Genomic DNA, 25162 nt, shown 5'->3' with positions numbered 1-25162 from the left:
AGGAGCCGGGGACACAATGACTTGGGTGCAAAACAAGAAATAAAGAAAGAATCTGCAGGTGTTTCCTGTGTGGTCTTTATTTCCACGCGTGGTGACAGATTCCACCCCATTTACCCAAATGCCCTTGTATGTAACTAATTTAACAGTAAATTGTGACATCTGGACCAGTGACGTGTAACACGCAGAACCACATGTATACACAGCAGAGCCATGGAACAGACCTAGAGTGATCCGGAACACGGGGCCAGGGGCCAAATAAAAGCTCTTGGAGCAGCTGGACGAATGGGCAGCCTGGATCCCGGCGATGGTGGGCGGGGCCAAGTAAAACATTCTATGTATTATTGGGGTCACTAAAGACCCCTCCTGTCCTGTGCACAGCCGTCGTCCGGGTAACGCGGGTTATCAGACTCCTCCACGTCCGTCGTCCGGGTAACGCGGGTTATCAGACTCCTCAACGTCCGTCGTCCACGCGGGTTATCAGACTCCTCCACGTCCATCGTCCGGGTAACGCGGGTTATCAGACTCCTCCACGTTCCATCGTCCGGGTAACGCGGGTTATCAGACTCCTCCACGTCCGTCGTCCACGCGGGTTATCAGACTCCTCCACGTCCGTCGTCCGGGTAACGCGGGTTATCAGACTCCTCCACGTTCCATCGTCCGGGTAACGCGGGTTATCAGACTCCTCCACGTTCCGTCGTCCGGGTAACGCGGGTTATCAGACTCCTCCACGTCCGTCGTCCACGCGGGTTATCAGACTCCTCCACGTCCGTCGTCCGGGTAACGCGGGTTATCAGACTCCTCCACGTTCCATCGTCCGGGTAACGCGGGTTATCAGACTCCTCCACGTTCCGTCGTCCGGGTAACGTGGGTTATCAGACTCCTCCACGTCCATGGTGTGAATCCCTAAGACCGCGAAATACAGAAGCGCCAACGTTTCTTGGAGCCGAGGGGATTGCGCCACGTGCCGGCTCAGTGGCGTCTCCTTGGACTGCACCGCGCTCAGGTCAAACCACGGGAACAAACTGCAAGGGAGCAACACGGTACACGAGAGCCAGTCAGAACAAGGAACTCAATGAATGGTGAATATACGGATAGCAGAGATTAGGAGACCCCCCCTCCCGGAGACCCCCCCCCCCTCCCGGAGACCCCCCAGTGAGATCCCAATCGCTTCACTTGCCCCAGTGTGGTAGTATGGGGCCGCAGGGGCCACAGGGTTGACTCACCTGCCCTCAGAGAGTGAGGCAGCGCATTCTGCACTCACGAGGTCTTCTGTCCGGAGCCGGGATCCGCGAGGCGCCTCACCCCACGTCTCAGCACCCTGCAGCAGAGCGTTCAGGACACGCAGAGACCGTCTGTGGCAGAGACCGCGTTCTCTGCATGTGTTCAGAGCCGCATATAGAGACGTCTCAGGAAACCTGCTCGCTATGTGGACAGCGCCTGATAAACAGGAGAGGTCGAGGTAACCACTGGACAGATACATGCGTTATCAGGACTGGTCAGACAGCGGCGGGTCTGTATGTAATGTAGGGGATGTGACTGCGGTATCAGGACTGGTCAGACAGCGGCGGGTCTGTATGTAATGTAGGGGATGTGACTGCGGTATCAGGACTGGTCAGACAGCGGCGGGTCTGTATGTAATGTAGGGGATGTGACTGCGTTATCAGGACTGGTCAGACAGCGGCGGGTCTGTATGTAATGTAGGGGATGTGACTGCGGTATCAGGACTGGTCAGACAGCGGCGGGTCTGTATGTAATGTAGGGGATGTGACTGCGGTATCAGGACTGGTCAGACAGCGGCGGGTCTGTATGTAATGTAGGGGATGTGACTGCGTTATCAGGACTGGTCAGACAGCGGCGGGTCTGTATGTAATGTAGGGGATGTGACTGCGTTATCAGGACTGGTCAGACAGCGGCGGGTCTGTATGTAATGTAGGGGATGTGACTGCGGTATCAGGACTGGTCAGACAGCGGCGGGTCTGTATGTAATGTAGGGGATGTGACTGCGTTATCAGGACTGGTCAGACAGCGGCGGGTCTGTATGTAATGTAGGGGATGTGACCGCGTTATCAGGACTGGTCAGACAGCGGCGGGTCTGTATGTAATGTAGGGGGTGTGACTGCGGTATCAGGACTGGTCAGACAGCGGCGGGTCTGTATGTAATGTAGGGGATGTGACTGCGGTATCAGGACTGGTCAGACAGCGGCGGGTCTGTATGTAATGTAGGGGATGTGACTGCGTTATCAGGACTGGTCAGACAGCGGCGGGTCTGTATGTAATGTAGGGGATGTGACCGCGTTATCAGGACTGGTCAGACAGCGGCGGGTCTGTATGTAATGTAGGGGATGTGACTGCGGTATCAGGACTGGTCAGACAGCGCGGGGTCTGTTGGTAATGTAGGGGATGTGACTGCGGTATCAGGACTGGTCAGACAGCGCCGGGTCTGTATGTAATGTAGGGGATGTGACCGCGGTATCAGGACTGGTCAGACAGCGGCGGGTCTGTATGTAATGTAGGGGATGTGACTGCGGTATCAGGACTGGTCAGACAGCGGCGGGTCTGTATGTAATGTAGGGGGTGTGACTGCGTTATCAGGACTGGTCAGACAGCGGCGGGGCTGTATGTAATGTAGGGGATGTGACTGCGGTATCAGGACTGGTCAGACAGCGGCGGGTCTGTATGTAATGTAGGGGATGTGACTGCGTTATCAGGACTGGTCAGACAGCGGCGGGTCTGTATGTAATGTAGGGGGTGTGACTGCGGTATCAGGACTGGTCAGACAGCGGCGGGTCTGTATGTAATGTAGGGGGTGTGACTGCGTTATCAGGACTGGTCAGACAGCGGCGGGTCTGTATGTAATGTAGGGGATGTGACTGCGTTATCAGGACTGGTCAGACAGCGGCGGGTCTGTATGTAATGTAGGGGGTGTGACTGCGGTATCAGGACTGGTCAGACAGCGGCGGGTCTGTATGTAATGTAGGGGGTGTGACTGCGGTATCAGGACTGGTCAGACAGCGGCGGGTCTGTATGTAATGTGTTTTCAGGACAGGCTGAGGCGGTGCTGGGATTGGCTGTATGGGAAGCGAGTCGGTTTCTCACCTCTCGAGTCGCGTGGATTGGTGGATTTCAGGAGATCCGGGTCTCTCAGGGCCGCTGTCGTGCAGTCTCTGGTCCGGCCCCTCGTGGCCCCTGCGCTCCGGTACTCCGGTCTGACGAGGGACACGGGGCCCAGCAACCGCCTCAACCTTACAGAGCGAAGCACAGCGTTAGCGACACGGATCACCCAGCTCTGGCAAAGCCACAAAACACGACTCCACGCGTGGTACCTGGACAGAGGCACGGCAGACACGAGGCTGTACACAACACACGCCTGTCCCACGTGATCCTCGATCTCCGCGCACACGCCGGGCAGCTGACACGGCAGGCAGCACAGAAACAGGACATGCGCCCAGGAGGCGAGAGCCACGTTATCGTAGGAGCAGATCACGCCTCGCTCCCGGAAGTCACCTACAGAGGAAGGTAAACATATCAGAGACACGGAGAATACCCGCCACGTCCCGGTGGCACGCAGTCTACTCAGACATTACAGTGGCAGATATTACGCGCGTGTCCACACTGGTCATGTAATTTATTTATGTGATGATCCCCGAGTGCGTGACCTCGGCCTCTCCACAACACATTAAAGGCCACTTTGACCACAGATTCCAGCTAGATATGTATGCGGGAGCGCACGCGTGTGTGAGCGATGCTGCGTCTGCGTGTGTGATGTTGCATCTGTGGCGCGTGCGCAGAGCCGTCGTGTCTCCGTACCTAGTGTCTCCGGTCTGCGTGTGGAAATGCGAATTTCTTCCGCTCGTAATCCACTCGTCTCGATCAGACATCGCGCCAACTGCCTGCCCAACCGCCCGGCGCCAACGATGCCCACGCGGAGCCCGGTGTCTGCCCGTGACGGTGGACTCCTGGGAGCGGTGCCACGTATCCACCCTGCTCTCTCCGGCTCCCTGAAGCATAAGAAAGCAGCTACTCATATCCCATACATTGCGTGTGCGCTCACATATAATAAAAACATACATCGCGCGTGCGCTCGCAAATAATAAAAACATATGCCGCGTGTGCGCTCACATATGATAAAAACATACATCGCGTGTGCGCTCACATATAATAAAAACATACATTGGGTGTGCGCTCACATATAATAAAAACATACATCGCGTGTGCACTCACATATAAAAACATACATCGCGTGTGTACTCACATATAATAAACACATAATATAAGCTCCTGTTTCGTGAGCACGCCACGGCTCGGCACGTTCTGCCGAGTGACTGCGAGAAGTGACACCCCCCCGCCACGCGCAGTCCGGACCACATCCGCCACCCAGCACAGGACACGGCCGCTCACCTGGTGTAGAGAAGGAGTTTACAGAAGAAGAGCGCGTCGGCGCAGGCGGTGAGAGCCAGACGGAGCCTCCGCTTCACCAGCTCTCCCGGCAGCTCTCCCGGCAGCTCTCCCGCCCCACACTCCGGCTGCAGCGAAGTCAGGCCGGCCGTGAGATCCCGGGGCGCGGTGTGATCTGCGGGGGAAGGGAACACGGCTTCAATGACCGCCCCACGCAGGGCACATACATGTACACGTCATTCTCATACACTGAAGGGGTTAACATTAACCAATCCCGGGCAAATAATGCCCTCATCTACTGATCGCTTTCACCGGAGGAATTAACGGGGTAATAAAAGCCCCGGAAGCCGGGAGACAGTGGGGTCCACGCACCGCAGGAGTCATTCCCCCGGAGGGGCTTCAGCGGCTACAGGGTTAAGCTGGAGTCGGGTCACGGGGCAGTTATCGAAGCGAGGGGTTAAACGAGGTAAGCGAGACCCGGCCCGTGCGACACGCCCCGCGGACAGCATTCCGTGACAGACCCCCCCACCCGATCACGTTACCCGCGGGATGCTCCTTCCACGCGAGGCCCCTGGCTGTATCCATAGCAACAGAGTACTACACAACCGTTACCAGAGCAACAGTAGAGCCAGTCACAGTGCGTGACGCTGGGGGTATGTACAGACACCCAATGACTGAAGGAGTAGCAGCAACACAGCGAGCCAATCGGAGCAGCCGGAAGCCATTACAGCGGAAGTCCCCGCCGTCATGTTTTACTTGGGTACAGCGCCACGCTTCCTGCATCCCGGAGCTGGAGATTGATGGGTGAAATAGAGGGCACGGCCTGCCCTACCAGCACCCCCTTCCCTGTACCCACCCCGTGTTAAAGTATGAATTAAACAGCGTTAGTCCGGGGTCCCCCCTGCCACTCATTGCCACACCGGGGATGTGACTACCCCGTGGCAGCGGCCATGCTTTGTATCAGCTGCCAGTATACCTACCCAGCACAGAACTGCAGCATCTCACGCATGTGGATAAGGCTCTATACTGAAATATAACTCCCACCACCCTCAGCCTGCTTCACCTCACCCTGATGCAGATACATGTCCTGCTGACGGACCCCGTGAAAGAGCTTCAGGGGCACTGCGAGGAGGGGGGCTCCAGCGAGGCAGCAGGCAAGGTGTTCTCTCCCGCAGAGCTGACACTTCACATAAACACCTTGGAGAAATGTGTCTGCGTGGTGGCTCCTCTGTGGAGTAGCTATACGTGTAAATATGCCGCACGCTAAGCCCCTGTCTACACGCATGTACACCTTTCACACACACGCAACCCAACCCTCTGCTATCCTACAAACAGCCAACACGGAGAGCGGGAGTGATAGAAACGGCTCTTTATTATCGGCAGCGAGCGGCTCCGGCCCGTCAGTTCTTCCACCGGATTTGCTGGACGGGAAAAAAGAAATCAGACGTGAGAATGAAATCCACGACCGAAAACTGCCTAACCCCCCCCCCCCCCTCCTGAGGAGATGGCACCCGGCGCCCCCAGGATCCCGCACCACGTGTTTAGCACACGCAGTCCAGGCCACGCCGCCCGGCTCCTCACCGTGTTGCTCAGGATCAGGTCGATCTTGTGCTCCTCGGGCGATCCGCGCTCCACTTTACAGCGATAAACCATCAGCTGCTGGCGCTCCTTCAGGTCTCGGTACGTCTGGGGGGGATAATGAGAGCGTTTGTCATCTTACCAACAGGGGGCGATGCGACCCACCAGACGGGCCCCCGGCGCCGTGCACGCGCAGCCCCACTCACATCGATCACCACGTCATGGCACTTGTATTTGCTTCCCAGGGCTAGTCTGGTCTCGCTGTCTTCCACCAGCCGGACGTAATCCTGTACAACCTGCGGGCAGACGGTGGCAGGAAGTACACTCAGCCCAGGCACCAAAGGGTTAATGACCACGCGCAGCGCTACAGCACATGCGGGCGCTTCGTTGATAAATGACCCAATACGAGGGGGAGAAATATCAGCTCCGTTTACTCACTCCTCGCCACCGTTATCAGGGCAAGTGTGAGTGTCCATTTCCATATATATGTCTGCAGTCTCACCCTCAGAGGGCAGAGCATGCACGATAAGCACACGGCTAACACGTGAACAGGAGACCTCGGTGGCCTCAAACCTAAAAACATACAGAACCAACTTTTTTACTTCAAATGCAAGATATGTTCAGCTGACATATATGTTAAAAGACACGTGTGTGTGTGTGTGTGTGTGTGTGTGTGTGTGTGTGTGTGTGTGTGTGTGTGTGTAAATAAGTCACCCCAAAACTAACGGCGCCCCGAGGAGCATACAGACGTGGACGGGCAGAACTGCGGGGTACTCCCTGATCCGTCACCCACCTGAGTTGGGGCTCCATTCTTGTGCAGGATCTCCACCACCCGGTGAAAGCCGACAGGAGCCCGTTTCTTGGTGTAACCCAGCCAATTCTGCCAGGAACAGAACGGAGATCATAATCTAGCCAGGGGGGAGAGGAGCGGAGAGAGAGTGCAGAGGGACACACAGACGCCGAGGAGAGGGTGCGGAGGAGAGACGCACGGGGGATGCAGGCGGAGGACAGACGCATGGGGGATGCAGACGGAGGAGAGACGCATGGGGGCTGCAAACGGAGGAGAGACGCATGGGGGATGCAGACGGAGGAGAGACGCATGGGGGCTGCAGACGGAGGAGAGACGCATGGGGGATGCAGACGGAGGAGAGACGCATGGGGGATGCAGACGGAGGAGAGACGCATGGGGGCTGCAGACGGAGGAGAGACGCATGGGGGATGCAGACGGAGGACAGACGCATGGGGGCTGCAGACGGAGGAGAGACGCATGGGGGCTGCAGACGGAGGAGAGACGCATGGGGGCGGCAGACGGAGGAGAGACGCATGGGGGCTGCAGACGGAGGAGAGACGCATGGGGGCTGCAGACGGAGGAGAGAGCGCAGAGGGCTGCAGACGGAGGAGAGACGCATGGGGGCTGCAGACGGAGGAGAGAGCGCAGAGGGCTGCAGACGGAGGAGAGACGCATGGGGGCTGCAGACGGAGGAGAGACGCATGGGGGCTGCAGACGGAGGAGAGACGCATGGGGGCTGCAGACGGAGGAGAGACGCATGGGGGCTGCAGACGGAGGAGAGACGCATGGGGGCTGCAGACGGAGGAGAGACGCATGGGGGCTGCAGACGGAGGAGAGACGCATGGGGGATGCAGACGGAGGAGAGACGCATGGGGGCTGCAGACGGAGGAGAGACGCACGGGGGCTGCAGACGGAGGAGAGAGCGCAGAGGGGCTGCAGACGGAGGAGAGAGCGCAGAGGGCTGCAGACGGAGGAGAGACGCATGGGGGCTGCAGACGGAGGAGAGACGCATGGGGGCTGCAGACGGAGGAGAGACGCATGGGGGCTGCAGACGGAGGAGAGACGCATGGGGGCTGCAGACGGAGGAGAGACGCATGGGGGCTGCAGACGGAGGAGAGACGCATGGGGGCTGCAGACGGAGGAGAGACGCATGGGGGCTGCAGACGGAGGAGAGACCCATGGGGGATGCAGACGGAGGAGAGAGCGCAGAGGGCTGCAGACGGAGGAGAGAGCGCAGACAGGACACGGAATGTAACCTTTGTGGTAAAGAGGGCGTCCACGTCACTCCACGCGTGAAGCTTCGCACGGGCCGCCAGCGCTGTCAATATGAACAACTTTTCTGGAATCTGCCAACATAAGAAGACGTCAGCCTTCCTCATCAGCCCAAACAACCCACCGCCCTCCGCAGCCACCGGCCCCTCCACCTCACCACTCAGCGACTGCCCCGGCTCTCACCTTGAATGTTTTGCGGAGGTTGGCGGGGCTGCTGAACGTACCCTGTGAAGAGAGACAGGTTGGGGCGTTTGCGCCGTTTCTACCACCGCACCGTAACGGTCATGCAGTCGCCCTACCTCGCCCTCCGTATAGTGGTAAATGCAGCAGTAGAACAGAGTGGTAACGAGCGGCATGAAGAGCAGCGATGCCTTCCTGGGGTGTTTGCGGAACATCTGCTCCTGTCCGGCGGCCTCGAGGTGCCGGTCGTTGGCCTGCGAGATAGGAAGGCAATGTATCCGGCGCCTAAAACGCAGCCACAGGGACGGGTCCGGGGCTCGCGGGGAGCCGTCTCACCTCTATGATGATCTGTCTCTCCAGTAACGTGTAATGGTCCTGCACATGGGAGGCGTCCTCTGGGGAGAAAGGGAGGCTGGGGGGGAGAGAGGGGGCACAGAGTAAGTATAGAGGGGGAGAGAGAGGGAATGAGGTTGGCATGCACTGATTGGTTAGAAATGAGTGGATGCAGGCAGAGGTGGGCATGCGCAGCCACCAGATACCCCTGGATGAGACACTGACCTGATACAGTGGGTTTTTAGGAAGTCTCTGCGCTCGTCCGCGTTGCCGATATTCAGATGTTCTCTATATTTACAAAGCTGAGGGAACGGGAAATGTTTACTGACACGGTTACCGACACGTCTGAGACCGCCAACCGCGTGGCCCCCGCACTCACCGCCAGCTCCTCCGCGCGCTCCAGGAACCTACAACGATGGAAACACCGCCGGTGTAAGACATGCCGAAACCCCCATCCTTTCAGTACCAGCGGGGTGAGTCTGCGCCCAAATTACCCCTGCATCAAACAGCCGCCCGGTTAGCGCCCCATGCAGCGCAGGCTGGTGGCCCCAACGCTCACCTCAGCAGATCCATCAGGATTTGGTGCTCAGACGTCTCCCTCAAGAAGTGGATGAAATGTCTCAGGGCGACTTCTCTGAGCTCCAGCTCCCGGAACAGGATCTCTGCAAATAACACTGACACTTTACTGCCCGGCCATGCGCCACACAGATACCGCCAACCCGCGTCCCACACACAGGCAGACACGGCCCCCCGAGTCCCACACACAGTCAAACCCCCCCCCGCGTCCCACACACAGGCAGACACGGCCCCCCGCGTCCCACACACAGGCAGACACGGCCCCCTGCGTCCCACACACAGGCAGACACGGCCCCCCGCGTCCCACACACAGGCAAACACCACAACACTTCATGCCAACAGGGTGATCTTTGTTGCATCTTACTCCACAGGGAGGCTCATTCTGCTGGAAGTGTTTCGGTCACAGACTACACGCTTCACACACTTTGTGACAATCTGTGAAAAGCTTAGTTGAGCCGTTACCCGCCCTACTATGCTGCGCCACAGCCTAAGCTAGTGCTATGACAATGCAGAATGCTGTTGGTCCAAAGGAAACAAATAACCCCCCCTCACCGGATTTTAAGGTTTTCTTCAGGAATATTAAAACCTAAAAATAAAAGACAAGTTAAGCAACACGGACCACAGGCAACACGCCACCCTCTCTCCCATCAAAACCAACCCAGACGGGCACTACCGCCTCTCCCATCCTAACCAACCCAGACGGGCACTGCCCTCTCTCCCATCCTAACCAACCCAGACGGGCACTACCCTCTCTCCCATCCTAACCAACCCAGACGGGCACTACCCTCTCTCCTATCCTAACCAACCCAGACGGGCACTGCCCCCTCTCCCATCCTAACCAACCCCGACGGGCACTACCCCCTCTCCCATCCTAACCAACCCAGACGGGCACTGCCCTCTCTCCCATCCTAACCAACCCCGACGGGCACTACCCTCTCTCCTATCCTAACCAACCCAGATGGGCACTACCCTCTCTCCCATCCTAACCAACCCAGACGGGCACTGCCCCCTCTCCCATCCTAACCAACCCCGACGGGCACTACCCCCTCTCCCATCCTAACCAACCCCGACGGGCACTACCCTCTCTCCCATCCTAACCAACCCCGACGGGCACTACCCTCTCTCCCATCCTAACCAATCCCGACGGGCACTACCCTCTCTCCCATCCTAACCAACCCCGACGGGCACTACCCTCTCTCCCGTCGTAACCAACCAAGATGGGCACTACCCTCTCTCCCATCCTAACCAATCCCGACGGGCACTACCCTCTCTCCCATCCTAACCAACCCCGACGGGCACTACCCTCTCTCCCATCCTAACCAACCCCGACGGGCACTACCCTCTCTCCCGTCGTAACCAACCAAGACGGGCACTACCCTCTCTCCTATCCTAACCAACCCCGACGGACACTACCCTCTCTCCCATCCTAACCAACCCCGACGGACACTACCCTCTCTCCCATCCTAACCAACCCCGACGGGCACTACCCTCTCTCCTATCCTAACCAACCCCAACGGGCACTGCCCCCTCTCCCATCCTAACCAACCCCGACGGGCACTACCCCCTCTCCCATCCTAACCCACCCCGACGGGCACTACCCTCTCTCCCATCCTAACCAACCCCGACGGGCACTACCCTCTCTCCCATCCTAACCAACCCCGACGGGCACTACCCTCTCTCCCATCCTAGACACTCACAGCAGTGATGACGTTGCCATCGTGCAGTCTGACCGCCACATCCAGAAGCTGCAGTTTTTCTTTCAGGGACCGGAATCTCTCCAGGGAGCAGTTCTGGGGAGCAGCAGAAATGGAAGGGTTAAAAGCATCCCCCAGACTCTGCAGACAATTCTCCTCGGATTTCCCCCTGTTTGATACAAAGAATAATCCCACTTCTGCCACCATCACACCTGGTCCCTCGCCTACCTTGCCCTTCTGCATTCGCCGAACGCTGTCCTCGATGCTCCAGTCCCCGCTGTAATCCTGAAAAACGAGTACAAGGGTGAGGGCCGAGGGCCGCTGTACTGCCCCTAAATCACACATTCTGCCCCAAAACACAGGACACCAACATCTCTTTCAAGACATTTGCCCCTCGTTGGTTCCTTTCCCCCAAACCCCTCCGTCCCTCGGGAGATACCTGATACTCAGACTTTGGTTTGCGTAGCTCTGGAGCGAAGCTCTTAACATTCGTATGAAGAAACGCTGAAAAATACAAAGAAAGTCAGGACAACGTACACAACAACATACACAACATACACAACTACCAACGATGTACACAACGAACACAACAACGTACACAACAAAGAACATACACAACGTGCACAACTACCAACGATGTACACAACATACACAACAACGTACACAACTAACAACATACACAACGTACGCAACAAACAATGACGTACACAACACAAACATACACAACTAACAACAACGTAAAGGGATATTTACCCTCAGAAAGCGACTGAAGGCTCTCAGGTCTGGACTTCCCTGCACAAGATCAGCGACAGTGGAATAAATATACAGAGCTGCTTGGGGGGTCGGCGTCAGAGGGGCACGGCCGCACACGCCATGCGGGGAGAGACAACGTTACACGCACATGCGTGTGCACCGTGGCCGCGGGAAAGGACAGCCAGACCCACCTTTGAAGAAGCTGCTCAGTATGTGCGAAGATCCAGATCTGGCGAAGGATGAAGCGTCGGCTCGGGATCTATTCTGGGGAAGCTCTCGAGTCTCGGCCCCCGTGCGCATGTTCGAGGCCGTCTCTCTAACGGACCAGGATATACCTGCAGAAATAAACCTACATCATCTGTCCCACCGACGAGACCTCAAACACCTAGAGACGGCCGTACTCCCCGCCGGGCACCGCTCGCCCCCCCCCCCGCCGGGCACCGCTCGCCCCCCCCGCCGGGCATCACTCACTTCCCACCGGATCACCGCTCCACGAAAACTTCTCCCCATCATCATCATCCTCATCCACGATGGCTTTCAGGCTGTTGACGGCGCGCTTGGACTCCTTCAGCTGCGAGACAGACAGACAGACAGACAGCCGCTTAGAACGGATTCACCTCGTCACGACCTGGAATAAAAGCGACAGACCCCCGTACCTGAGACAGTTCATCATCGTCGTCGTCATCGAACGTGAAAGCCTTGAACTTGGAGCTGTGCCAGTAGTCTTCCTCGTCGGCTTTAGTCCTGGACATTTGGACTGACCGCTAGGACACGGCGGCGAGAGAGGGTACCGCGGCGCACGTCTGTGAGACAACGGCAACACGAGAGTCACGGCAACACCTCCAAAAGAACAGCGTGACATCAACACATGGGGTCAGGGTTACACGGCCAGGGGGTAAGCTTAGGGGGTCTGCAGGGCACAGAGAGGAGAACGTCACAGGAAAGTGCCATGGGGCAAATAAAATCAAATGACACACGGCGAGAGCGCCACCCCTAGGACACTGCGCTGAGCAGCCTCAACTTTAACACCATTCAGTAGACATTCCCTGCATTCACAGGCAGCCCAGGCTACGGCCCAGGGGCCCACAGACAGCACAGTTACCCCAAATACACAGAATGTATGCACATGGGGCATTTAACGGGCAGTGGCAGGTGACTGGGCAACAAAGAGAGAGGGGCACATAGGTGTCAGGGTAACACAGGAAGAGGCAGAGGTATAGGTGACAGGGTAACACAAGAAGGGGCAGATATATGAGTGACAGGGTAACACAGAAAGAAAGGGGGCAGATAGGTGGGTGGCAGGGTGACACAAGAAGAAAGGGGGCAAGTAGCCAACACACAGTAACAGGGAGATATTACCCCTTGTATTACAGCGATGTGTGCCCAGCCTCAGCGAGTCGCAGACAGCGTCTTTCCGGTGCATGCCGGGATATGTAGTTCTTACAGCTCTGTCCGTATTTGGATGTGGTAGAAATCGACAGACACCGAACTACAACTCCCAGCAGCCCTGCTCGCCTGCAACTTGCGTGCCAGAAATAAACTACTACTCCCGGAAGCCACTGCGGAGCGTGCCGGCTCCTCCCACTAGATCATTTTTTTCTTTTCTTTATTGCATGAATTGCCCCAGCCAGCCCCCCTAATCGGGTAATTTGGGCAAACGGTTACAATACATACAGGGTTCCCAGTCATGGATGTATAATAATAATAATAATAATAATAATAATAATATAATAACTGGACCACTCTGGGGTTATACCAGTTTTGCCCCACAGTATGGTGTACCTCCCAAGCCTCTGTCTTGTAGAAGCTGTACCTTATGGCTGGGGTTTTGTACAATTAGTGATCTGGTGGAGTGGTCCGGTCACCAGTTACCATGGTGATAAGACCATTTCGCTTTGCATCAGTACAGCTGCATTGTGCGTTACCAGGGAAGCCATCTTGCTTTCTGGAAGAAGTCTGTATCCGGGAGTAATGAACTGGTTTGGGGCGTGTAACCCAGACAGGACCCCTGAAATACCCCCCCTTTCTCCAATTTAGACGTCTCCTTTAACTGGGGTGTCATATTAATGCCCCGCGCAGGGCCGCCTGGAACATACCCTCTTGCAAGGGCCATTCTCTGGGACATAACCCTTCACTAGATGGGAGGCTTTTGTCCAAAAGGCATACAGCGTGTGTCTGCGTGTTAAACCCATTGGGGTTATTTATACTCCTTCTAGTTATCTGCCACACCTAACATGGCTGCATCCGCACGCTATAGCGGCTGTGGCCCTTGGCACCCGGCGGCCATTGCTGTTAAGGGCGAGCCTGTCGGTGTTACTGGTGGAGCCCGGGTACTAGTGTGATGCTGCGAAACACTATGCTTTCCCGAAACAAACATGGTAGCACCACAGCGGAAGGGCCGGGCTTGTGACCTGACTGACAGGAAGTCCTTTCCGCCGGCTTCCAGGCGGTTCTAGCAACTTCCACAGGCGTTAAATGTGAAGGCGGCCGGGCAAGGGCGGGCATTTGGGTGTAGGAGAGCGGGCTCCGAGGGTAATCGGCTGGGGCTGTGTATTGACTGCAAGTGGGCAATAAGGGTACTCAGCCAGCGTGAGCCACTGGGTACAAAGTGACTGCATACCCAGAGTGAGTGGGCGCTCGGTTATATACTCGGGGATACAGTGAGGGCACTTGGCCGGTACCCGTCTCCGGAAGGCACTTGGTGAGCGGAAGCCCAGATGGCCAAGTGGGGACAGGGAGACCCCCGCTGGATCGTGGAGCAGAGGGCAGATGCCACCAACGTCAATAACTGGCACTGGTGAGAGGGCAATGGGGCAGGGAGGGGGTCTGGTCACCGCTGGGGCATTTGGTGGGTGGTTGTCTGTTGGGGAAGCAGGCCATGTATATCCGGGGTATCTGAGGGGGCCTGGCTTGGCATGTGGCTGGTGTTTCTGAGAGGGCCCTGACATGGTGCATGGCCTGGGGGTACCTGAGGGAGGCATGGCGTATGGCTGAGGGGGACCAGGCATGGCGTGTGGCTGGGGGGCACCTGAGGGGGGCCTGGCAGTTGTGTCCAGGTGCTTTACGGAGTATTATGGGGGGGTACTTAGCGTGTCGCCGGGGTTGTCGCCCCGTTCTGCTGCCTGACGATCTGCTCGTTTCTCCAGGACGGAGCGAGATGCCACCGGCTGGTCCTCCGATAAGCTGAAGGAGCTGTTAATGGCGGTGAGAGTGGACGGGGAGGAGGGAACCTGCGAGGTGACCGAAGTTAGCAAACTGGACGGAGAAGCTTCAATCAACAACCGCAAGGGCAAACTCATCTTCTTCTACGAGTGGGACATCAAGCTGAACTGGACCGGTATGGGCAGCTCTGGATGGAAACCCCTAATGGGCAGGGTCCGCGTGCCGGTAGCGGGTATATACACCCCTAACGGGTTAGGGGCCACGTGCCGGCAGCGGGTATATATACACCTCTAATGGGTTAGGGGCCGCGTGCCGGCAGCGGGTATATACACCCCTAACGGGTTAGGGGCCGCGTGCCGGCAGTGGGTATATACACCCCTAACGGGTTAGGGGCCGCGTGCCGGCAGTGGGTATATACACCCCTAACGGGTTAGGGGCCGCGTGCCGGCAGTGGGTATATACACCCCTAACGGGTTAGGGGCCGCGTGCCGGCAGCGGGTATATATACACCTCTAATGGGTTAGGGGCCGCATGCCGGCAGCGGGTATATATACACCTCTAATGGGTTAGGGGCCGCATGCCGGCAGCGGGTATATATACACCTCTAATGGGTTAGGGGCCACGTGCCGGCAGCGGGTACATATACACCTCTAATGGGTTAGGGGCCGCATGCCGGCAGCGGGTATATATACACCTCTAACGGGTTAGGGGCCGCGTGCCTGCAGCGGGTATATATACACCTCTAATGGGTTAGGGGCCGCGTGCCGGCAGCGGGTATATATACACCTCTAATGGGTTAGGGGCCGCGTGCCTGCAGCGGGTATATATACACCTCTAATGGGTTAGGGGCCGCGTGCCGGCAGCGGGTATATATACACCTCTAATGGGTTAGGGGCCGCGTGCCGGTAGCAGGTATATATACACCTCTAACGGGTTAGGGGCCGCGTGCCTGCAGCGGGTATATATACACCTCTAATGGGTTAGGGGCCACGTGCCTGCAGCGGGTATATATACACCCCTAACGGGTTAGGGGCCGCGTGCCGGCAGCGGGTACATATACACCTCTAATGGGTTAGGGGCCACGTGCCTGCAGCAGGTATATATACACCTCTAATGGGTTAGGGGCCGCGTGCCGGCAGCGGGTATATATACACCTCTAACGGGTTAGGGGCCGTGTGCCGGCAGCAGGTATATATACACCTCTAATGGGTTAGGGGCCGCGTGCCGGCAGCGGGTATATATACACCTCTAATGGGTTAGGGTCCGTGTGCCGGTAGCGGGTATATACACCCCGAACGGGTTAGGGGCCGCGCGCCGGCAGCGGGTATATACACCCCTAACGGGTTAGGGGCCGCGTGCCGGCAGCGGGTACATATACACCTCTAATGGGTTAGGGGCCGCGTGCCGGCAGCGGGTATTTAAACCCAACCCCATTTGCTTCGGTCTCCGTGTCTGACCATGTGCTGTTCTGTGCAGGGATCTCCGTGACGGGCGTGAAATATAAAGGGCACGTGGAGATCCCGAATCTTTCGGATGAGAATGACGCCAGTGAAGTGGAGGTAAAAGGGCATTGCCTTGAGGCCCCGTTGGTTGGTTAAGGGGGCCTGTGTGACCTGGAAGGGTGTAGGGTTCAAGTAATGAAAGGGCTTGGTGACGATACCATCTCTGAGGGGCGGCTGTTTAGTGCAGCTACTAATATTGTTGGTTTCTCTGATAGATCAGAGTTTCTTTGGCCAAGGATGAGCCTGACACCAACTTGACGGCTCTAATGCGGAAGCAGGGAGCGCTGCGGATACGAGAGGCCATCGCGCAGTATATTTCCACCCTGAAAACCGGTACGAGACGCTTAATGCCTGCGCGCCCTGGCTCCCCTCTAACCCCTCCCCCGCCGTTACGTGCCGGGACATTCATCCGCTCCCTGTGCCGGCCATCAGCAGGATTAATAGCGGCGATTGGCTCTGTTAGTGAGCCGCCGGTGGGATTAATAACGGCGATTGGCACGGTTAGTGAGCCGCCGGTGGGATTAATAGCGGCGATTGGCTCTGTTAGTGAGCCGCCGGTGGGATTAATAGCGGCGATTGGCTCTGTTAGTGAGCCGCCGGCGGGATTAATAGCGGCGATTGGCTCTGTTAGTGAGCCGCCGGCGGGATTAATAGCGGCGATTGGCTCTGTTAGTGAGCCGCCGGCCGGATTAATAACAGCGATTGGCTCTCCTGCGCCGTTAGTTTTATTCATCGTTTTTCACCCCTACAGAATTCACACAAGGAATGATTCTTCCCACGGCGAATGGCGTCTCGCACACGGGGGTCCCGGGGATCAAGCCGAAAACGGATGTGCAAACGGTACGGAAAATTGTTGCACGGTTGGGAAGTCCCTGCGCTTTGTGCAGGCCGGGTGGTTTGGGGCGAGGGGCCGCCGGGTGGTTTGGGGCCAGGGGGGGAATTTGGTGATTTTTTTTTTTTTTTTTTTTTTTTTTTTTGCGTCATCGCTTCACTTCTTAAATCCTCTGCCGGTTAGCGTGATGGTGCTGCGGCTACTTGTGTAAACGTGTGTGTGTTCCGTGTGCAGGCGCAGACAAACGCCTCGGTAACGTGTCAGACCACAGGCGTGAAAATCCCCACGTGTAAAGTTACGCTGAAAGAGACTTTCCTGACCTCTCCGGAGGAGCTGTACAGAGTGCTGACGCGGCAGGAGGTAAGAGCGGCCTGAAGAGGAGTGGGAGATGTCTGCCCTCCGCCCGCTCCTCACCCTCACTCTCTGCTCTCTCCTCGCAGCTGGTGGAGGGGTTCACTCACGCTCCTGCGTCCCTAGACCCAACCAAGGGGGGGAAGTTCCAGCTCCTGGGAGGGAACGTCAGCGGGGAGTTTATGGATCTGGTGAGTACGGCGTGTGATAAAAATACTTGCTAGAGGGGGTGGGGAGCTGTGGAGCTCCTGTACGCGGCGCCCTGGAAGGTGTGCGGGGAACAGCCTCCCAAAAACGGGCATCACCCCCGGCGCCCTCTCTGAAACGAGTTCTTCTCTCTTCCAGGAACCAGAGAAACGGATCGTCATGTCCTGGAGGTTTAAGTCGTGGCCGGCAGGTAAGCTCCTCTCCCAGCCGGGACTCGTTTCTCGTCTTTCTGTGTCATATTTTTTTTTGTTCTGGCCCCGTGAACTGTGGACCGAAGTGACCTGCCTCTGACCGCGGGCTGCAGGTGTTTGCGTGTTTCCGGCTCAATCGGCCTGTTCTGTTCACTGCAGGTCATCATGCCACCATCACACTCACCTTCACAGATAAGGGTGGGGAGACAGAGCTGCGCATGGAGGGCCGAGGGGTCCCGCAGAGCGAGGAGGAGCGGACAAAGGAGGGCTGGAAACGATATTACTTTGATGGCATGAAGCAGACGTTTGGATTCGGAGCGCTGCTCTTATAGGGGCCGACGGGCCGGCAGGGTTTTTTATTTCTACAAAACTATAAAAAAGGAAACTCGTCTTGTGGACTGAAGCGTGTATTTAACTTGCTGGGGGGCGGGGGGGGATCATCGTCTGAAGAGCTTGTGATTCAGGTCGAGTTCCACGGACGGGCAGACTGTTGGGGGGGCGGGGTCCGTCCTGGAGCGGGGGGTCTGGGGAATTTCTCATGAGCAGTGTATATTGTTTGACTGTGCAGCACAGCACTGTGTATATTGTCACCACAATAAATAACTTATCTGCCTTTAGCAATTGCCTTGTGGTCCGGCGCGCTCCGGGCAGACGCTGCGGTACTGGGCATGGGTTTGCGCATGCTGATAAAGGGTTTGTATGAGTCCCGTAGGTGTGACTTTCAGAATTAACCAGGCTGGGATAGACCAGTTTTATGTAAACCGGTGACGACGCAGTCTCTTCTAACAAACTGACAGTTGGAATTCTGACACACAGAGGTAACTGCATGTGAACGCATGTTGGGGGGGCCGAGCAGTTTCAGGATCCCTGACTGGGGTGTTACGTGGCAGCAATACCACTTCGTATTTTTTTTTTTGACTAGTAGCTGGATGCTCTTGGGCCCATTAAGAGACGCAGCGGGAGAGCTTGGTGTATCGGGGGTCTGGGGTCAGCGGCCACTTTTCTCTGTCTCAAAAAAATGTTTGAGGCTTCTTTTTGTTTTGTTTACATAAAATTTTGTGAATTTCTGCTCCGGCCACTAGATGTCGCCGCTTGTCTGGTTAAGGGGGACGCTCCGGCAACACCGAGGCTCTCCCGCACCAGGGCCAGGGGCTTCTCACAGCGGGGATCCCGTCAAGCAGGACAAAAAGTCTCTAGCGTGAGATCAATAAAGCTGCGGGGGGCGTGGTCTGTCCCGGCAGCCACTGTAGCTGCTCCGGGGGGGGGGGGGCGGGGAGTCTGTCCCGGCAGACACTGGAGTTGCGCATGACTCAGACTGCTTTCGCTTAGGAAACCCACAAATCTGGCATGGGGATAGACTAGATAAGTATAGACTCCGCACCAAAATACAACAATACCGCGTAGAGAAACGGCTATTTATAAAAGGTTTAGGCAAATTACAAGCGATTGCCAGCGGATGCCGATGAACGGCGCAGGAGATGCGCTGCCTCTAGTATTCCCGGGCTTCCTGCAGCTGCGCCTGGTATTCGGCTTCCGAGGGGTTCTCTTGGCACCGGCGCCCATTGTTTGGGGGGCGCAGGGAGTGGATACGGCTCCAGTCCCCTTTGCACAGTATCCACGGCAACACATCAGCCTTATAGTGAAGTTCAGGAGAGAAGTCCGCACTGATAAGGTTGGGGGTCCCAGCCCCCCGACCCCGAGTGAGCAGCTTCATGGATTGGTCATAGCAGCAATGCTGAGCTCCCAGGCTGCTGCTGTCTCGGGATAAGAGGGAGCGCAGGCAGAACGTGGCCCCTGGGGTATAAATATCCAGTCTCTCTCGGCCCCCGCTGGCATCTCTCCATCGAAAACTGCGTCCTAGAGCTTCATCGCGCAGGGTTAGTGAGCCGTAAACTGCCTCTGACGGGAAGGAGCAGGGGCAGCTGGGCAGTTCTGTGAGGACACGGTGCAAATAGCTGCTCAGGAAGTCACTTTTACAGGTCAGCCAGCGGTCACAGGCGTCTGCGGGACAGACAGAAATACAACATGAGACACAGAGAGGAGAGAGAGCGAGGAAACTGGGGAGAGGCGGAGGGCAGAGGAAACTGGGGAGAGGAGAGAGAGGTGCAGGACGGAGAAGACTGGGGACAGGAGAGCGAACCCCCTCCCCAAACGAACCTCCTGTACTCACCCGAGTCAGGCGAAGCTGTCGCACTGTTCGGGGTGCCCTGGGTCAGATTCTCAGGTGTCTCCTCTCCTAGCGAGCAAAAGATAAAACAAAATCATTACACAGAAGTACCAGGGACAGCAAGCCAGCAGGTTACAGATTGTAAGCTCCTGGAACAAGGCATTCATTGAATTGTGTATTTAGTGATTTAACCAGATGGAGTGCAGGTTTGCTTTATACAGGTTACCCTGTGTGGGAGGCCTTGGAGCAGTTACTGTATATTCCTCATATTATATATTATATACTCTCTGGCCGTATAACTAATCCCGTCCTTATAACCCGTTATATCCCTGTATATTCCTCATATTATATATTATATACTCTCCGACCGTATAACTAATCCCGTCCTTATAACCCGTTATATCCCTGTATATTCCTCATATTATATATTATATACTCCCCCCCCCGTATAACAAATCCCATCCTTATAACCCGTTATATCCTGTATATTCCTCATATTATATATTATATACTTCCCCCCCCCCGTATAACAAATCCCGTCCTTATAACCCATTATATCCCTGTATATTCCTCATATTATATATTATATACTCTCCGGCCGTATAACTAATCCCATCCTTATAACCCGTTATATCCTGTATATTCCTCATATTATATATATTATATACTCTCCCCCCGTATAACTAATCCCGTCCTTATAACCCGTTATATCCCTGTATATTCCACATATTATATATTATATACTCTCCGGCCGTATAACTAATCCCGTCCTTATAACCCGTTATATCCCTGTATATTCCTCATATTATATACTCTCCTCCCTGTATAACTAATCCCGTTCCTTATAACCCGTTATATCCTGTATATTCCTCATATTATATATTATATACTCTCCGGCCGTATAACTAATCCCGTCCTTATAACCCGTTATATCCTGTATATTCCTCATATTATATATTATATACTCTCCGGCCGTATAACTAATCCCGTCCTTATAACCCGTTATATCCTGTATATTCCTCATATTATATATTATATACTCTCCGGCCGTATAACTAATCCCGTCCTTATAACCCGTTATATCCTGTATATTCCTCATATTATATATTATATACTCTCCGGCCGTATAACTAATCCCGTCCTTATAACCCGTTAAATCCCTGTATATTCCTCATATTATATATTATATACTCTCCCCCGTATAACTAATCCCGTCCTTATAACCCGTTATATCCTGTATATTCCTCATATTATATATTATATACTCTCCAGCCGTATAACTAATCCCGCCCTTATAATCGGTTTTATCCTGTAAATTCCTCATATTATATATTATATACTCTCCGGCCGTATAACTAATCCCGTCCTTATAACCCGTTATATCCTGTATATTCCTCATATTATATATTATATACTCTCCCCCGTATAACTAATCCCGTCCTTATAACCCGTTATATACCTGTATATTCCTCATATTATATATTATATACTCTCCCCCCGTATAACTAATCCCGTCCTTATAACCCGTTATATCCTGTATATTCCTCATATTATATATTATATACTCTCCGGCCGTATAACTAATCCCGTCCTTATAACCCGTTATATCCTGTATAATCCTCATAATATATATTATATACTCTCCCCCGTATAACTAACCCTGTCCTTATAACCCGTTATATCCTGTATATTCCTCATATTATATATTATATACTCTCCCCCCGTATAACTAATCCCGTCCTTATAACCGGTTATATCCTGTATATTCCTCATATTATATATTATATACTCTCCGGCCGTATAACTAATCCCGTCCTTATAACCCGTTATATCCTGTATATTCCTCATATTATATATTATATACTCTCCGGCCGTATAACTAATCCCGTCCTTATAACCCGTTATATCCTGTATATTCCTCATATTATATATTATATACTCTCCGGTCGTATAACTAATCCCATCCTTATAACCCGTTATATCCTGTATATTCCTCATATTATATATTATATACTCTCCGGCCGTATAACTAATCCCGTCCTTATAACTCGTTATATCCTGTATATTCCTCATATTATATATTATATACTCTCCGGCCGTATAACTAATCCCGTCCTTATAACCCGTTATATCCCTGTATATTCCTCATATTATATATTATATACTCTCCGGCCGTATAACTAATCCCGTCCTTATAACCCGTTATATCCTGTATATTCCTCATATTATATATTATATACTCTCCGGCCGTATAACTAATCCCGTCCTTATAACCCGTTATATCCCTGTATATTCCTCATATTATATATTATATACTCTCCCCCGTATAACTAATCCCGTCCTTATAACCCGTTATATCCTGTATATTCCTCATGTTATATATTATATACTCTCCGGCCCGTATAACTATAATGGTCTATATAAAAGTTTGCCTGTGGCCTCACCTGGGCACAGTGGGAGATCACAGACTCGGGACTCGGTGGCAGAGCAGCCGTAGCCACAGGATCTGGTACGTTTCTGACTGGGGCGACCGCAGGTGGCGCTGCATGGGGACCAAGAACTCCACTCCTCCTCCTCATAATCTGCGGGGCAGAAAGATCCCCAGAAACAATAAGTCTACATTATGAATCTCATGTATTCTGTCTGTCGCCGTGCAGTGGGAGGGGCAGACTCCGTGTCTTATAGCTCCCTTCTGTCTGTCACCCTGCAGTGGGAGGGGCAGACTCTGTGTCTTATAGCTCCCTCCTGTCTGTCACCCTGCAGTGGGAGGGGCAGACCCCGTGTCTTATAGCTCCTTTCTGTCTGTCACTCTGCAGTGGGAGGGGCAGACTCCGTGTCTTATAGCTCCTTTCTGTCTGTCACCCTGCAGTGGGAGGGGCAGACTCTGTGTCTTATAGCTCCCTTCTGTCTGTCACCCTGCAGTGGGAGGGGCAGACTCCGTGTCTTATAGCTCCTTTCTGTCTGTCACCCTGCAGTGGGAGGGGCAGACCCCGTGTCTTATAGCTCCCTTCTGTCTGTCACCCTGCAATGGGAGGGGCAGACTCTGTGTCTTATAGCTCCTTTCTGTCTGTCACCCTGCAGTGGGAGGGGCAGACCCCGTGTCTTACAGCTCCCTTCTGTCTGTCACCCTGCAGTGGGAGGGGCAGACCCCGTGTCTTATAGCGCCCGTCTATTTCTTACCGTACTGATACTTGTCCTCAGACAACCAGTTATTCTCACGTGGATTAGTCTCTGCTCCCACTCCACTGAGGACATTGTCCTCCCACTCATACTGTGAGGAGAAGTCTCTGGTGTCCTCGGGGGCGTCTGTCCCGATTGTTGTGGTCTCGCCCTCAGAGAGGTCGTTGTATTCCCAAAACAGGGGCCAGAAAAGCTCATGCTGGGAGGCCCAGTCGGTGCGGGAGTCAGACAGGTCCAGCTCAAACTCGGTCTGGGAGTCAGGATCCACCTCGATAGAGACCTGCGGGGGAGGGGCGGCAGCGCGTCACTCGACAGACATACACCCACCCAGCAAAGGGGTGAATCCCGCCGGGTGAACGGACTCCGGGCAACAACACACAGAACTCCCAAAAGAGCGTGAGATACATGCGGGCTGGTGCAGGGATGGGGTCGGTGGTGGAGATGGGGCAGGAGGCGGTGATGTGGGGTAAGTGACGGGGATGTGGGGCAGATGGTGTGAACGTGGGGTGGTAGGAGGCGGGGAATGCAAGGAGGTGGGGTAGAAGGTGCGGATGTGGGGTAGGTGGCATGGATGTAGGGTAGGTAGTGGGGATGCGGGGATGCAGGGGTAGGAGGCGGGGATGCAGTGGTAGGAAGTGGGGTAGGAGGCGGGGTTGTATGGTAGTAGGTGGGGATACGGGGTAGTAGGTGGGGATACGGGGTAGGAGGCGGGGATGCAGGAGTAGAAGGCAGGGATGCGGGGTAGGAGGCGGGGTTGTATGGTAGTAGGTGGGGATATGGGGTAGGAGGCAGGATGCAGGAGTAGAAGGCAGGGATGCGGGGTAGGAGGCGGGGTTGTATGGTAGTAGGTGGGGATACGGGGTAGTAGGTGGGGATACGGGGTAGGAGGCGGGGATGCAGGAGTAGAAGGCAGGGATGCGGGGTAGGAGGCGGGGTTGTATGGTAGTAGGTGGGGATACGGGGTAGGAGGTGGGGATGCAGGAGTAGAAGGCAGGGATGCGGGGTAGGAGGCGGGGTTGTATGGTAGTAGGTGGGGATACGGGGTAGGAGGCGGGGTTGTATGGTAGTAGGCGGGATACGGGGTAGGCGGCGGGGAGGGGTTCACTCACCTGAATATTTGGGTTTTCGGAGCTCAGATTGGCCTCCGACAGACTCTGTAAATCTCCTTGAGAAAAGCTGCTGGAGGAGGGGAGGGGCCGACCTTTAACCTCACTCAGTGACCTCCGGCGTCTGGAAGGTCTGTCTGGAGCTTCTCTCCACCGATGCGTTTCCTGACTGGGTGGAGAGAACTCGGGGGATCCTCCAATCGCCTGTGTTACAGAAGACACGTCAGAAGATCGCACGCTGTGAGCATCATGTGATAATACATACAACACGCAATAAGAGACACGCGAGACCTACGAGACGCACAACTGCCTCCTGCTGTCACGACTCAAACCTTAATCAGCCGTCTTAGATTCAGGAGCCGTATGTCTATCCCATGCATCTTTAATACCCTCACTGTATTACCCTCTACCACTTCTGCTGGGAGGCTGTTCCACTTATCTACCACCCTCTCAGTAAAGTAAAACTTCCTTCCATTCTATCTCAGCCTCTGACCCTCTCTTCTCCCCTCCGTCTCCCTCTCTCCTTCCCTCCGTCTCCCTCTCTTTTTTACTCCGTCTCCCCCTCTTTTCCCCTCCCTTTCTCCCCCCCCTTTCTCTCTCCTCCCCTCCCTCTCTCACTTTTCTCCTCGGTCTCTCTTCTCTCCTCCATCTCTCTCTTTTCTCCTTGGTCTCTCCTGTTTTAGTCGCTATCCTCCTGAGACGGAGTCCCCAGACCTGTAACGACTACTCCAGGTATGAGAGGTGTGACCGTGGGCAGTGCCGGTAGGGATCTCGTGGCATGAAGGCCTACCGGGTGGGGGTGCCTGCAATCTGCCCCGGGGTAGGTGCAAGTGTCCCCCCCGCTTCCAGGAACTGACTGGCCCAGGAGCCTACAATGTAACTGTCCCAAGAGC

General features: G+C 55.1%; 4 protein-coding genes across 6 annotated transcripts in view; 1 reads left to right on the top strand and 3 right to left on the bottom strand.

Moving 5' to 3' along the window:
- Positions 1 to 790: 790 nt before the first annotated feature.
- Positions 791 to 4980, bottom strand: NOXRED1 (NADP dependent oxidoreductase domain containing 1). Its single transcript, XM_053474325.1, has 7 exons — positions 4938 to 4980; positions 4399 to 4591; positions 3808 to 3998; positions 3324 to 3504; positions 3097 to 3242; positions 1224 to 1422; positions 791 to 1022 (listed from the first exon to the last, which is right to left on the bottom strand). The coding sequence occupies exons 1-7, from the start codon at positions 4978 to 4980 to the stop codon at positions 791 to 793; spliced, it is 1185 nt and encodes a 394-aa protein (XP_053330300.1).
- Positions 4981 to 5749: 769 nt separating this feature from the next.
- Positions 5750 to 12995, bottom strand: VIPAS39 (VPS33B interacting protein, apical-basolateral polarity regulator, spe-39 homolog). 2 transcript variants are annotated; one of them, XM_053474634.1, is made up of 20 exons: positions 12931 to 12995; positions 12228 to 12374; positions 12043 to 12142; positions 11763 to 11906; positions 11572 to 11610; positions 11258 to 11322; positions 11047 to 11103; positions 10822 to 10914; positions 9677 to 9710; positions 9108 to 9210; positions 8928 to 8955; positions 8774 to 8850; positions 8552 to 8627; positions 8335 to 8469; positions 8219 to 8260; positions 8020 to 8109; positions 6767 to 6853; positions 6180 to 6269; positions 5977 to 6081; positions 5750 to 5816 (listed from the first exon to the last, which is right to left on the bottom strand). In XM_053474634.1, exons 2-20 carry the CDS (start codon positions 12321 to 12323, stop codon positions 5796 to 5798), a joined length of 1482 nt encoding a protein of 493 aa, XP_053330609.1. In that variant the 5' UTR covers positions 12324 to 12374; positions 12931 to 12995; the 3' UTR covers positions 5750 to 5795. The 2 variants fall into 2 exon arrangements, with proteins under 2 accessions (XP_053330609.1, XP_053330608.1); XM_053474633.1 differs by having other exon boundaries at positions 12228 to 12481; positions 12931 to 12980.
- Positions 12996 to 14016: 1021 nt separating this feature from the next.
- Positions 14017 to 18433, top strand: AHSA1 (activator of HSP90 ATPase activity 1). Its single transcript, XM_053474638.1, has 9 exons — positions 14017 to 14368; positions 14718 to 14908; positions 16210 to 16292; positions 16451 to 16568; positions 16987 to 17075; positions 17302 to 17427; positions 17508 to 17609; positions 17764 to 17815; positions 17976 to 18433. The coding sequence occupies exons 1-9, from the start codon at positions 14289 to 14291 to the stop codon at positions 18146 to 18148; spliced, it is 1014 nt and encodes a 337-aa protein (XP_053330613.1). The 5' UTR covers positions 14017 to 14288; the 3' UTR covers positions 18149 to 18433.
- A 771-nt stretch (positions 18434 to 19204) lies between these two features.
- ISM2 (isthmin 2) overlaps positions 19205 to 25162 on the bottom strand; it is a 6634-nt gene continuing 676 nt past the window's right edge. The window contains exons 2-6 of one of the 2 annotated variants that reach the window (XM_053474635.1): positions 24273 to 24473; positions 23164 to 23443; positions 22428 to 22565; positions 19987 to 20052; positions 19205 to 19817 (exon numbers count right to left, since the gene is read on the bottom strand). In XM_053474635.1, the coding sequence (XP_053330610.1) occupies positions 19306 to 19817; positions 19987 to 20052; positions 22428 to 22565; positions 23164 to 23443; positions 24273 to 24473 (1197 nt within the window). In that variant the 3' untranslated portion in view covers positions 19205 to 19305. The remainder of the gene's footprint in view (positions 19818 to 19986; positions 20053 to 22427; positions 22566 to 23163; positions 23444 to 24272; positions 24474 to 25162) is intronic. The other variant, XM_053474637.1, reaches the window with a different exon arrangement.

Source organism: Spea bombifrons, chromosome 9 (assembly GCF_027358695.1).
Source record: "Spea bombifrons isolate aSpeBom1 chromosome 9, aSpeBom1.2.pri, whole genome shotgun sequence".
In the NCBI taxonomy this organism is placed as follows: Eukaryota; Metazoa; Chordata; class Amphibia; order Anura; family Pelobatidae; genus Spea; species Spea bombifrons.
Note: the sequence above shows the minus strand (reverse complement) of the source record. Positions and strands in the feature narration are given on the sequence as shown.